Raw genomic sequence first — 14,519 nt, 5'->3', positions numbered from 1 at the left:
AAAACTTCCCCCCTCCCCTGTGGACTAACTCAGATGATTGACCTAAATCTGTTGGGTCTCTTCTTCCAAATACCATGATAGCTGACACCTCATTGCCACATAAAGCAGAAATGAGCTACAGGTTTTTTTTTTGTTTTTGGTTTTTTTTTTTTTTGTCCCTGTAGAATGGAGAAATGATACTGTGTTATGTGATGCTGAAGGAAAAAAAAAAAAAGAAAAAGACTCTGGGCTGTAGGCCTCTGCAGAGGTTCCTTAATTGCTTACAGAAAGCGCCAGCAGCCAAGTATACGGGCTGAAAATCACCAGTGGTCTTTTGGGGTGCTAGTTTCCTTCCCTGTATAACCCAAAAGACAGAATACCCTCTGAGTTAGTTTGTTATTTTGGTGAGGCAATTAACAGCAAGCAGCATTTACTAAGCTATTCACACAGGAATGAATGAATTGTATGTATGTATAGATACATACACGCACACACACATCATGTGTTCCAGGAAACGTTAGTCTCTAATTGTTCAGTAGGAGTCCCGTAGTAGAGCCGGGTTTAGCTTCCTTGGCATTTTACAAGTTAGCCTCAGCATTTATAACAAAAAGGACTAGACACACACACCTAGGTAGAGCCCCAGCGTTAAAGTTGCTCAAGCAAGATATCCAATTGTGAGCAAGTACACTCTACCTTGTACTTACCTCTTTGCCTGTTCCCCTTGGTTTATTCATTGACTATGCATCTTAGGCTCTAGACAAAGCACTAAGAAGGAACAATTCTCCACAATGTGGAATCTAAGCCACCATTTTCATCTTTCCTGTCCCATCATTCAAAATTGGAGAAGATGGGAATGAAAATCTCAGGCCTGGATACTCCTACAGCCCAAAATACAATTAAGGAAACAAAGAAGAAAGAATGTAGGGCAGTAATTTAATGCCCCTTCAGAATTCACTGCAACTAAATTATAATGTATTCCCTTTAACTAAAAGTTGTATCACTTTATAAACTATAAAACACTTTGTATGTACATTAAATACAAAATAAGAATGACATGAAAGTAACCACTTTTATTGTCTCAGTGAAGTGACAGTGCAGCTATATAGAAGGAGTTCATGCACAGCAAACATTTTCTGGAATTTATTGAGAGCTTCCTTTTAAAGCACTAGGTCATTACGGAGTGTTAAACATAAAATTGCAAGTTATTGAATAATGACTTATAACATATACTGTTCAAATACCATAGGCAAATTAAGGGAAAGCTTTAATTTAGTTATGAGATACAGTTAATTGCTCAGAAGATTCTGTCGTCCTTCGGCCCTAGGGATGAAGTCTGACCACTCTGGGGTAATAGGACTAAAATCATATTAAACTCTCTCTTTTCCAGTCCTAGAGTTGTTTTTTTTTGTAATGGTGCCAGGGATCACACCCAAGGCTTGGGGAAGGATAGACAAACAGTATACTATTTAGCTGTGCATCCCGTAGCCCTTTTAAGTAACTTTTTTTTCCTCACAAAATTGATCTTGTATCAAATTACTAGTGTCACTAGTCTTGATTAAGTTAAGGAAAAAAGATAATTATTAAAAATTAATTAGAAATTCTTTTAAGCCTAAGCCATAATACTTATCCTCTCAGTAAAATAACAAATCATTTAATTTTTAGGGACATTCCAATCCATAGAGCCAATGTTTTTCTCCAGAGAGACACTACAGGTGACTTTATTCATGGATGCTTGCTTTGTAGTGCAACCCATAGTGAGACCCTAACTGACTCCTGACTCAGCTGTCCATGATGGTGTGAGCTAAAGTAGGAATTTATCAGGCGCTCCATTGTCCTTTGTAGAACTGCAGAGCTGACTGGCCCTGCTACTTACTTGTGCCCCTTGTTGTCACCCAGCCATGACCTTTTCTTTAGTTGACTGCGCTGTTTTTATCTGTGCATACGCCATCCATCCTGGTCCTGTTTGTACCCATCTGAGACATGTGACCCTTTTTATTAGTGAAATGATCTTTCTCCCTTCTTCCTTCTCTGCAGTTCCAGATTACCAGGAACAAGACATCTTCCTCTGGAGAAAAGAGACCGGATTTGGATTTAGGATTCTGGGTGGAAATGAGCCAGGGGAACCCGTGAGTCTTTTATCTGCTTCCTTCCCCAGTGCCATTTGCTAAGGCTTCAAAGGAAAGCTGCAGCAATGACAGATCACCAAGATAGGAATCCAGCTGTGGCCCTTGGCTCTTTCATCTTGGGCAGTGTGGATCTCACACTGGCTCTTTGTGGAGCTGCAGTTGTTGTTGTTGTTGTTGTTGTTCTTTGTCTTGAGGAAGAAGGAAAGTAAATGTTTTCTAAAGCCTTTGTGTGTGCTGGGCAATTTCAGCAGCTGTCCCCCCACACACCCTAAGAAGAGGTAAAACAAAAGGCAGAGAGAGCATCACCTTAACCAAGCTCTGTGGCATCTGCAGTAGGGAGAGGGTGTGTGTACTTGAGTAGAAAGTGTAGAGGTCGGTGTGGTAAATGACTAGAGCACAGAGGGAACTTCCCTAGGCAGCAGTACTGGTTCAGGAAAATGGCACCCTGTCTTTAAAAACAGAAAAAGAACCCTGAACAGTGGTCTAGAAACACTGCTTCTCCTCCCTGGGCCTCAGCCTCTGAGAGTAAGTTTAACATCACAGTGTTCTGTGCAAGGAAAACAAAAGAGAAGAAGCCTTGATCCCTTTGGAACAAAAGCTATTGTTCATGGAGCAGTTATTGTGTGTGTGGTGTGCTCAGCTAAAGACTTCTAACACGTGTTCTCTCCTTTATCCAGGATGTATCCCTGTTTTTCAACCCAGAAAATAAAAGACCCAGAGAGATTAATTAACTGGCCCAAGGTCACAGAGCTAGTGTAAATGGAGGGGCTGACACAGCCCAAGTCCTTCATCTTTTTGTTCTTGTTCCCCCTAAACTCTAAATGTCATGTAAAGAAAATGATAACATTATTGTCTACTGAGAAGACAAAGCCACACACCAATATTTAAACTCAACATGTAGTGAATGGTGAAACTTTAAGACATTGGGTATAAATATTCCTCTGCCTTCTGGTCCTGAAAGATGGCCAGACCGCTTCATTTTCCCCTCATTTTATACTGTTTAGTGAAATGCCCTAGTGCTAAGCAGACAGTACTAGACTCTTTAAGAGAAGAAGTACCGATATGATTAGTGGGGTGCAATGAAAGTGAGGTTCATGAATAGATGGGAAATGAAGAAAAGCCTTTTAAGTAAGGAAATAAAGTGAGTTTTTTTCCAGAATAGAGGAAAAATGCTTGATTGACAGACTACAGATATATCTATTTCAGAGAGCCCTGGAACAAATAGTTACTCTTTCCACAAACTGCTACAGCACCTAGCACAATGCCTTATACCAGTAGGTGCTCAATAATTGTTTGTGGCATGCATGTGGACATGAATGAAGGAACTGAATTATTTCTAGAGATGCCCGGGCCATCAGTCTTGATAGTAAACCCAACAGGACAGTGTTTCACCCGTCATCTGATTACTCAACAGATTTATATCGGTCACATCGTACCACTGGGTGCTGCTGACACAGACGGCCGCCTGAGGTCTGGAGATGAATTAATCTGTGTGGATGGGACACCAGTAATTGGGAAATCACACCAGCTCGTGGTCCAGCTTATGCAGCAAGCTGCCAAGCAAGGCCATGTCAATCTCACAGTGAGGCGTAAAGTGGTGTTTGCTGGTATGTTTCTCATTCATTCCTCCAGACCATGCTCTGTCTGTGTCTGCCTCCTCAAGCTTCTATTTTAGCTTCTATGTTTGCAAATGTGATCGAGCTCAGAATTTCCAGATGGTTTCTTTTTCTCCAGCCTCGCTGTCATTCAGAAGTAGTTTAATATGCTCGTTGCATATGCTCCAGAAAGATGTCTAGAAGAGTGCGAGTTGACTATACGTCCCTGCCTCTTGCCCCCTCACCAACCAGAACTTAGCCTTTCTCTTCACTGGGTGATAATCCTCATCCCAAGAGCTCATCAGGAGTGTGAGAAAAGGTCAGCTCAGGATTCAAAGAACAGAAGCCAGGTTTGGACTTCGAAATGAGCTCATCCTCACCCAGCCCCTTGCTCTTGCTTCGTTCCTCAAGGCTTTTCTTTGTCCTTCACTGGAAAGCTAAGGAGCTTGCCAGTTCTAGGCCATCCCTGATTTCCTGTGCAATTTTTAAAAATATGCTTTCAGGCCCAACTCACAAAGAGCGCTTCTCCAAATGCTCTCAGGTTTGAGCACCCCTGTCCTGCCATGCCTGTCCCTCAGAGCCTTACCTGTCTCTGCCACTTTAAGAAAGCTCCAACATATCTGTTCTTCCCTGACGCCTATGTCTTTACTGTTCATCTTTTAATGCAGCCTCTACTCAAAGCCAGTGCAACAGAATCCAGAAGAGGAAAATTAACCGTTGTGTCACTTGGTTTACTGAAGAAGTATGATGTGAAACCCTATGAGTTCTCTGTAGCGTTAATATCAGTGTAACAATTACCTACCAGTTAAAATTAAGTGGCCCTTAAAAAATACTAATGTAGCTTCCTTTAAGTGATACATAATTAGTTACAGTATGATGTTATTAAATGCCAGTATAAGAGTCTAGTGGCAGCTATTGAAAACAGTCCCACTCCACCACAGACTTGTGTCCTTAGAACTCACTCCAGGCCACCAAAGCTCTTATACCATGCAGCCACTGGCAGTCAGCTAGTTTGGTTTGAGTTTTGAGGTAAGTTGAAGACTATTTGATTTCCCTGGCTTAAATTAAAGTAGTAAAGCAATGTCAATTTCACTCTTATTATTCCAGGTTTATTTTGGAAGACTTAAACGTTTGGGATGTTTAGCATGCTAGTCCTTTGCAGATCTCATATTAAGTGAAATTAGGTAAACAGATAGCAAGCAAAAAGGGAGAAAACTGGATAGTTGTTCTTCAATGGTAAGGGCTTCACTTGGGGAAGCTGACAAAATTCTAGAAATGGACTCCAGTGTGAAGTTTACACAACAGTGTGACGATGCATCTGTGCCTCTGAGTTCCATGTAGGAACTGTCAGATTGCAACATCTGTGCTTCCCATAATCAAGAACATTTATGAAAGTAAAAGCTTTGTGGATAAAGATAGTCCTAGCCACAGCCTGCATCAGCACACACTCCTTTTGTTGCCTGGTTTCACCTAGGCTGTGAACTAAGAAGGTTCTACCCATTAGCTGACAAGTCAGCAAGACAGAAAGGCTGACTAAAGTTGGAACAGAAGCCAGTGCCTCCAGCTCTGTTGGAGTAGATGTTTACAGCTGGGAGCTAGGGAGAGCAGTTAAGTGAACCTACCATGGGTCCTCATGAATTCATCTGGGTGAGTCTTAAAGGTACAACCCCAGTAGTCTCCTGCCCGATGAAGAAGTAAACACTGAGCAAACATGACAGGAGGAGGAGGGAGGGAAGATCTGACTGTGAGTGAGTGAGCCTGTGAAGCTACAATCCTTGCTCACAGGTAGAGCTCATACCAGAGTCCTCTCAAAATTCCTTCCCACACAGGAGAAAGTCAGAACGGGATGTTGCTGTAGACTGAATGGCATAATGGGTATTGTCCCTGTACTGTCTACCCTGTAAATACTGTCTACCTCCTAAGTACAGAACTATCTAGGAGTCCTCTTTGGGAGTCAGTGTGTATAGTCTGCCATCCTGGAGCCTGACTATTAATGTTTCCACAGCGAGGCTGCTTTTCATGCCTGTGTGGCAGTTCTCTTAAGTCCAGGCGCCATCGTTAGCAGCTTGAATTTTTTTTACAGGTGGGGAAGTTGGAAGTGTTGTGGCTGGGTCCGTCTTCAGGGAATCAAATGGTTTAGACGCACATCTCTCTTGCAGTCCCCAAAGCAGAAAATGAGATGCCCTCACCAGCCTCATCACACCACAGTAGCAACCAGCCCGCATCTCTGACGGAAGAGAAGCGCACACCACAGGGCAGCCAGAACTCGCTGAACACCGTGAGCTCTGGTAGCGGCAGCACCAGCGGCATTGGCAGTGGTGGTGGCGGGGGCAGCGGTGTGGTGAGCACTGTCCTGCAGCCCTATGATGTGGAGATTCGGCGTGGGGAGAACGAGGGCTTTGGGTTTGTCATCGTGTCCTCTGTGAGCAGGCCTGAAGCGGGCACAACCTTCGGTGAGTGCTAGAAAGGACTGGGCCCAGGGTGGGTCAGCAGTTTAGGTGGCTTACTGCCCTTACTGAGATTCTGAGCTTAGCTGTTAACAGAAATAAATGCCTTAGTGTTTTTCTCTTCATATATTAAAGTCTTAATTGGAGATGGAGGCTTTTTTTGTAGGTTTCATTGGGTCCCCTTCCCTACTGCCCCCTTTTAGCTTCCTAAGTGTTTGGTCATGCACAGTTTCAAGTACACAAAAGATTTATGTCAAATTTGAATAGCAGCCCCTGGGTAGTGGAAAGGATTATATAATTTTTGCCAGCAAAAAACGAGATAGTTTCTAAGTAGAGGATATTAATAACAATGGCCTCAGAAAGCCATAAGGGTTTCTAAAAGCAGATGTTTGTAAGAATGCCTAGGAAAAGTAAAGAAGTGAGAAGTAAAAAGTGACCTGTGATTCTCCCCCACCTCATATGGCCTTTCTCTGTCCCAACCTGAATGCTGCCCGAAGTTTTAAATCACACTTTATTGTTGCTTTAGAATCTAGCTAAATGCTGAGTTAAGAGTCATTTATTTGGGGGTCTTATTCAGGTCTTGGGTTTTACTGAAGTATGGATATGTTTTGTAATCTTCTCCAAATATTAATCTCTCCTGGGTGGATTCACAAAGGCAAACAGGAAACCAGTTGAGTCCTGTTGCAATGGATGCACACCCTCCTTTCTGATTCAGTCCCTTGTCATTTCCTGAGCATTCTGGGATGTGATGGGAGATAGTAAAAGTAATGATACAGGCTTAAATTTTCTCTCAAATGGCTCGACCCCATAGGTCCTTGTGGCCAGAGGTCTAGGTCACTCATTGAAGTTAACAAGGGGCTATATCCTTTTAACATTCTGATCCAGTAGAACCCACTCTGTCTCCAGTTAGTCTTGATAAGTTCCTTCTTGCTAAAGGGGCCAATCAGCCTGGTCTGCCCATGTGTGACTGCAGTAACCACACCCATTTCTAACCATGCTTCTCTAAGCTGCGAAGATCAAGTCATCATCGCATGGCTCAACGCATGATCCAGCATCAAGGCACCAGCTTTTATTTTGTTTGATTTTGCTTTGCTTTTAAATTACCTCAGAGACTTTTCTGCTGACTTTAAAAATAATAAGAAACAGGGGAAGGAAATGCCAAGTTGTTTTCCACCCCAAATTTCCAGTATACCCCACGGCACACTGGGCTTTACCGCAGTTCTTGTTTTCAGGCTCCGGAAAGAAAAAACAGGTATGTCCAGTGACAGGCTCTGTGGTGGATGATGAGTATTGAATGTTTTCACTCACAGTTGGATCTTTTGATTATTTTCCTTGGGTTCTTACAATCAACAAATTGAATTTCCCTAACACCTTGCACGAGACTGTTGAGCTATGCAGAGCCTTTCTTCATGCCTGCTGTTTGAGACCCTTGTCCTGCAGGTTGGCCTTGGAGCTGAGCTGCGTTTACTCTGGACCTTGGTCCCATACGTGCACCTTCTGCTGCACCTCCTGCCTACATTCACCAACAGCTCACTTGCTTTTTAAAATTCTTTGAGTTTGGCATTCTTCTTAGTAATCCAGACGCAGTCAACTCCTCCATTCAGGTTTGAAGGAGTCCAAATGTGTTTTTCAGATAGTTTTCACTTCAGATCAAAATTACAATACAGTCTGCACAGTTGACTCTATTGTCTCCCCTATTAATTTTGTCACCATTTCCAAAAGGTGACCCAGCCATGTCCCTGTTTTGATACTTCTGAGAAAACAAATTCGAAAAGTCTGCATAAAAAAAAATTGGAATTCAGCCAGGCAGTAGTGGCACAGAACCCAGGAGGCAGAGGCAAGCAGATTTCTCTTGAGTTCGAGGCCAGCCTGGTCTGCAGAGCTAGTTCCAGGACATCCAGGTTCAACACTGAAACCCTATGTCAAAAACAAACAAAACAAAACAGGCACACATTGGAACTCAATACACTGGTTATAGCAGAGCAACTCTCAAAGACAGCTCTCACGGCAGAGTGGCTCCAGCGTGCAGTAAACCTGCAGATCCCTTCCACCCTGTTTCATATCCTGTATGTATGCCTGCAAGTCCATGAGTTGACACAAGTGATTGAAGGAAGAGAGCTAGGGAGGGACTTGGGGATAGCTTTGCTTTGCTGTCCTCAGCATGAGTAGGTGCTAGATTGTCACTATGTCCCTTCAAGGGAATTTGTCTGTGAGGCAGGAAGAGGCAGGCTCAGAGCTAATAAGCACACCAAGGCCTCCCTGAGCGCTCCTGACTTGGGCCGAGTGAACACAGATCCCTAAATGTCCGTCTTGGTGCTCTCCTGGCTTATCTCTTACAATTATGCCTTTCCTAAAGCTTCCATCAGCGTATATAGAGAGCAAAGGTGTCAGTCAACTTTGTGTTTTCAGATTGAACTTTTAATGCTAGTAGACTCTTAACCTCCCCAGAAACCCAGTGATTATTTTTGTAAATGGAAAAAGAACAAAACATTGGCAGAAGCGTTAATAACAGTTGGCAAAATGAAGTGGCAAGACAAAATGGGTAAAAGCATCCACCCCAGCTCTTGGAGTTCCTATGTACAACCCCAAAATAAACCAATGACCACCAAGTTCCTTTGGGGTTTCAAGACTCAAGTTGCCAAATACCCCAAAACTCTAATTGTTTTAAGGGGAGAAGCTGGGGTTTTGCCATCATTTGAAAGTGAAAAGGACTGTGACCTTGAGCTGTAGACTCAGGGCTGTGGCTTTTTAGGCACCCTGAGTATTGCCAATGTTTTGACCATCAGCACAGTGCTCTCCTTTAATAACATTTGCTTACTGCTTTAATGAATTAACACTTAACCTTCTCTTTCCCTTTTCAACCCTTTTTCTCCTCCCTTCACTATATTCCCACATAACTTTAAAAAAAAAATTAAAACTCAATACCAAAGCAGGCAATGCATGCGTGGCTATGCCTCACAAAATAGGTCGGATTATTGAGGGGAGCCCTGCTGACCGCTGTGGCAAGCTGAAAGTAGGAGACCGGATCTTGGCAGTAAATGGATGTTCCATCACCAACAAATCCCATTCTGACATTGTCAACCTAATCAAAGAAGCGGGCAACACAGTGACTCTCCGCATCATCCCCGGGGATGGTAAAGTATACCTCTCTCTCTCTCTCCCTCTCTCTCTCTCCCTCCTCTCTCTCTCTCTCTTCTCTCTCTTCTCTCTCTCTCTCCCTCTCTCTCTCTCTTTTCTCTCTTCTCTCTCTCTCTTTCTCTCCTCTCTCTCTTCCCCCCTCTCTTCTTCTCTCTCTCTCTCTCTCTCTCTCTCTCCCCCTCTCTCTCTCCCTCCTCTCTCTCTCTCTTTTCTCTCTTCTCTCTCTCTCTCCCTCTCTCTCTTTTCTCTCTTCTCTCTCTCTCTTTCTCTCCTCTCTCTCTTCCCCCCTCTCTTCCTCTCTTCCTCTCTCTCTCTCTCTCTCTTTTTTCCCTTCCCTTCCTCTCTCTCATCTTCCCCCATTAGTGTTTGTGTATAACTGAACATTTGATTTTGGCATAGAGGCAGCTTTTTCCATCCCTAACTGAACATGCCTATCAGACGAACCAGAGCCATTGTTACTAAACCACTTCTGACTCTCTGACTAATTAACCCTCTAGCCCTGTCATCCCATCTTAATGCACATGGGAAAATAATTCCAGAAAATCTCCAGCTCTCTCCGTTTATTTTCTCCCCTGCTCTTCTTGTCTTCAGAGCTATAGGAAAACTTGGCTATGAGTAGTAATGAGAGACTCATAGTGTAGCTGAAAGGCTTTCTTTTGTTTTCTTTTGTTTTATGTTTTTTTCAATAATCACTGAAATATGATGTCACAAAACCTAGCTAACAGCAATGAAGAATCAAGACTTTTTTCAAAATACGAGAACATATCAATACTTTTGATTTAATGAACAGTTCCTAGGCCGTAGCCTACTTGGTTTGTGTATAACTTAGATATGAATGAAGAAAGATTGGATGTCTATATATTTGACAGACTATGTACATTAAACTTGAAGTACCCTTGTTTACTTGAGTAGTTATGTTTGATTCTTTTTCCATCAGTGACAGTCCTGCAGTTGGCTATGCCTGCAGTGTCACAGGGTCCTCTTATGGATGAAGGCTTGGGATATCCCTAGAGATCCCACAGTACACAGAGCAGCCCCCACAGTGAAAGTCACCTAGTATGAAATATCAGCATTCACATATGCAAAAATAAAGTTGATGTGCTGATATTGGTAAGGGTAGGTTGCTGGTACACTTAAATCCTGAGCATTGATCTCACTAAGCCAGCTTTATGTTAGGAAGAAACTAATACTTATCCAAAAATATTTCGTTGACTCTCCCCCCCCCATTATTTCCATACATGCTATAAAATAAATTACATTCTAAAACGTATGAATGTTTCCCAAGATGAAAAATGCTATGCCATCGACCTAGAAAGTCAGACATTGTATTTCAAATGAATACTAATTTGCCTCTCTGGAAAGTTATCACAATTTACAAAACTGATCACAAAATGGCAGAGCCTAGATTCCAAATGGATCACACAAGGGAAGCCAGACAAAGAGAGGAGAAATGGTTCAGAGAGCCAATAGGTAGTACAGAAATCGGTTTACATGTCATAGAGAGCTTTAGTACAAACCCAAAGAACTGGGTGCAGGACGTGACTTAGTAGTTCCACGATGGGCCATCAAGATATGTGAAGGAGAGTGGCTCAGGTGGGAGGAGGAACTCCTTAAAGCAGGTGCGTGGAGAAAGTGTGAAGTCAGGAGAGGCAGCTTATACTACAATGTGTATACTGAGAATCAACTTGATTAAATAATATACAGTATACCTTCTAAAAACCCGAACACGTGAGAGAGTGAGAGAGAGAGTGAGAGAGAGAGAGAGAGAGAGAGAGAGAGAGAGAGAGAGAGCGCCAGTCCACTAATAGCTGGCAGTTTTAAAAAGTAACACTTATCTCCTGCTTTGATTAGAAGATAGTAAACAAAGTTGATACAAATATAGTATGATTGATTGATTTTTTTTTTTTAAAGGCAGAATGGATTTTCTAAGGGTGTGATTTTATCCATGGCGTTTCAAGAAAGCATTGCCTAGATAATAAAACTCTCTGCCAGATACTTAAGTGACTGAGTCAGGTGCTGGGTGAAGGCAGTCACACCTGGCAGGGAGGAATATGTGATGTTCCTGCAATAAAGGGTCTGAAACTGGAGCCCGAGGAAAGGGAGTTAGATTCCAGAGAATTTTGCAAGCATATAAAAAAAGAGTAGCCATAACTGTGCGAAGGGAAGAAAACTTGCTGGTTCCATTTCTTCTGTGTGTAGTTTGTAGGACAGGTTTATGGGGTAAAAGGGGAGCTCAGGCTAGGGAACTCTGGTCTCTTTCAGAAGTTTCATTTGAATGTTCACTGTACCAAATAGCCTGAAGCCCCGTTATTTTATGATACCTACAAAGAAGTTCCTAACCACAGTGATTCCATGCCTCAGAAACCCTAAGCCTCCACAGAATGACCACTGATCCTTATTTTTTATTTGGGCAATGCTTAAAAGCATCCCCTGGATGCACAACTTTTGTTTTGTTAGTTTATTTCTTTTGTTGAAGACAAGGTCTCATTGTATAGAGCCCAGGCTATCTCCAGCTGGAGATCCTCCTGCCTCAGCCTCTTGAGTGCTGGGATTACAGACATGAGCCACCACCCTAGATGAATTGTTCAGCTCCTGCTGCCTGGTTCTCTGTTCCTGTCATTAGATACTTCATTTTTTTTCTAGTCTCCCTGGTTATTTTCTTCCTTTCTCATCTGTCTAGTAAACCTCTAGGACATTCCTTCATAGATCTGTGCAGACCAACACCCCTTTCCTCTGTCTTTTATAGTAGAGGAAGGGCCCCTGCCAGGGGATGTGAGCAGGGGTTACTAAATGTATAATGACAGCCCAGAAAGACACAGAAGATAGCTAACCATACTGAATCTGAACTTGAATTTTCAGAATCAAAGCATATTTGTATTGCATAGAAATGCCTGTTTAAGTGGGAGTAAGACTTTAATCAGGCAAAGTAGAACTTGACTGAGCTTAGCTAATATGGAATTAAGTTCAAGACAATAAAAATATGTATATGCTTAAAATGTAACTAATATTTCATTTTACTGTTATTCAAAGTATTTAATTATAGATAAGGCAGAGCTTAGCAATCCAGAGTCTGTTGCTTCCTTGAGAGAAGAAGGAGAATAGCAAAAAGCTCCTGACAGCTTTCATGTATACATGGGATTCAGGTTTTCCAATATATTCAGATACTTGTTACATATGTGTAAGCATGTTAAAGTATTTTTTTCTTAAAAAAGACCATTGTACTCTTTGTTGACTTGCTTGGCTTTTCAGCGTGTATTTCATGAGAGAAGATAAGAATATTAGCATGGGAATAAAGTTAGTATAGTAACCATTTGTCGTGGAGGGAGGTTGAAACCGGAGGTAGATGCTCCTGTGAGGAGAGCAAGGGCCCTGGCTTAGCACAGCCCTCCACGGTGCCTTGAGAACTAGGATTTGCTCTTCAAGAGGTCTGATTGCTTTGAAAAATGAGGGTTATCCATCTTCATTCCTCAGGGGGAGTGAAAGTAGATGTAAATTCTGTTGAATAAAGGATAAAGGCACTCTCTAGACTTTGTCATCAAAATGCTCAATCTACTCATTGCCTGAGAGCGGTGACAGTCATATGCAGTGTGACACTCCCTCATACCATTGCTGGTAGAGGACAGGGAAACACGTGCTCCTGTGTCTGCCCTTTGATTCCTTTTTGTCATGCTTGGGGGCTAGAGCTATAGCATATTTTTGATGATGATCTGTATCTCTGAAAGTTGGTCAGAGTTTTGGCAAATGTATTCTTGGTTTAATTCCAAATGAAGACTTAAATGTTTATAGAAAAGAAGTATAACTTTATTGATATTATAAAAGCATACTGGAAATCAAGCCTATTTAAGCTATTTTGGTACTCCGAAGATGGCCTTTAAAATCCAGCAGGCAGCACAGACCATGCAATATGTTAAGTAATCATTGATGGTCTTTAGTGAAGTTACTTGTATTCATGGAGTAAAATTAAAGTATTGCTTATTTGAAAGGAGTGTACCAATTGAGTGTAAGTTTCTCGATAAATAGAATTCCCATATAAAACAAATAAGTCTGAAAATGAACTGTGAGACAGGCAAGCCTTGGGTTCAATTCCCAACACTCCTCTTGCTTCCTAGGAGACCTTGAACATATTCTTTACATTTCAGTGCCTCAGAGCCACATCTGTAAAGCGAGACATTCATTGAGTCTGCCTGTTTTATGGCAAGTGATTATCATATTTAATGGTGATTATCATTGAATCTATAAGGTACACTGTTGGCTTTGCACACTGTAAACTAAATAGCAACACAAACAATGGGACGAGGAAAGTTCATTAGGCTCCAAGCAGCACATTATGTGTTAATGTGTTTTAAATGCTTAAAGTTAAGCTTCAACACCCAAACAATTTGCATTGGGAGACATCTCAAGTGAAGAATTGAAGGAAAATTATTGATGACATTCTATTTATAAGCGAAGTGCATGATCATCATGTGCCGTCAAACCAGGAAAACAACAGAATAGAAAACCTGCTTGACAATAGGATTTGATGTGCCCAGAAAACATTGGCGATTAGCAACACACAAACATTCTAAAGGAATTCATTCAGCAATTATAATCACTTTAATTACAAGAAAACATTCTTTTTGTTTTCCCAATAATGAGTTTACTATGGCCCATTCACATAATTTCCCGGATAATCTTTATGCAATGAACGATGATGAGCAATATCAAGGGTGTTCAGAGACCGGTGTCCATGGTCATTAGTGTTCCAGTGAGTCATATTGACAGGAGGTGCTATCCCTGTGTCTTCTACTGACACAATGAATCTGTTTTATGTAATACCAGTTAGACTTATCACTGTGGTTCTCCAGGTTAACTGCCCTGGTATGGAAGTGATATAAATGAGTTCCTCCAGTCTCCTGATAAAAGTGATTAAAATTCATCAATATGCTCTTAAAACAATGGCAGTAATAAGTAATACCCCACATCATTATTTTGACTAATATTTTGACTAATATTTATGTGTCAGACACTATCCTATTTTTTAATTATAATCATTGAGTCAATTTTCTTAGAGACGTGTGTCGTTCCTCTTACGCAGGTGAGAAAACTAAGGCAGCATGTGCTTACCTCAGTTTGTTTAAACCCTATCCAGTAAGCTGCAGAGCCTAGGATGCAGAACTCGATGGTGTGACTCTGCAGTCTGACCTTGCAACCACTGGGCAGTCTGCCTGCCAGCTAACTTGAGCACTTCCTCCTCA

The 14,519-nt window shown here is 41.9% G+C and overlaps 1 protein-coding gene across 33 annotated transcripts in view; it reads left to right on the top strand.

The window, feature by feature from the left end:
• Magi1 (membrane associated guanylate kinase, WW and PDZ domain containing 1) overlaps positions 1 to 14,519 on the top strand; it is a 630,113-nt gene that overhangs the window by 602,320 nt on the left and 13,274 nt on the right. For 17 of the 33 annotated variants that reach the window (XM_031382634.1, XM_031382654.1, XM_031382638.1 and 14 more), the window contains 4 exons: positions 2,014 to 2,105; positions 3,520 to 3,712; positions 5,860 to 6,153; positions 9,078 to 9,281. In XM_031382634.1, coding sequence (XP_031238494.1) covers positions 2,014 to 2,105; positions 3,520 to 3,712; positions 5,860 to 6,153; positions 9,078 to 9,281 — 783 coding nt within the window. The remainder of the gene's footprint in view (positions 1 to 2,013; positions 2,106 to 3,519; positions 3,713 to 5,859; positions 6,154 to 9,077; positions 9,282 to 14,519) is intronic. The other 16 variants (XM_031382643.1, XM_031382666.1, XM_031382645.1 and 13 more) reach the window with 3 other exon arrangements.

The sequence above is a fragment of the Mastomys coucha genome, unplaced genomic scaffold, assembly GCF_008632895.1.
Source record: "Mastomys coucha isolate ucsf_1 unplaced genomic scaffold, UCSF_Mcou_1 pScaffold20, whole genome shotgun sequence".
NCBI classification, from domain to species: domain Eukaryota; kingdom Metazoa; phylum Chordata; class Mammalia; order Rodentia; family Muridae; genus Mastomys; species Mastomys coucha.
Note: the sequence above shows the minus strand (reverse complement) of the source record. Positions and strands in the feature narration are given on the sequence as shown.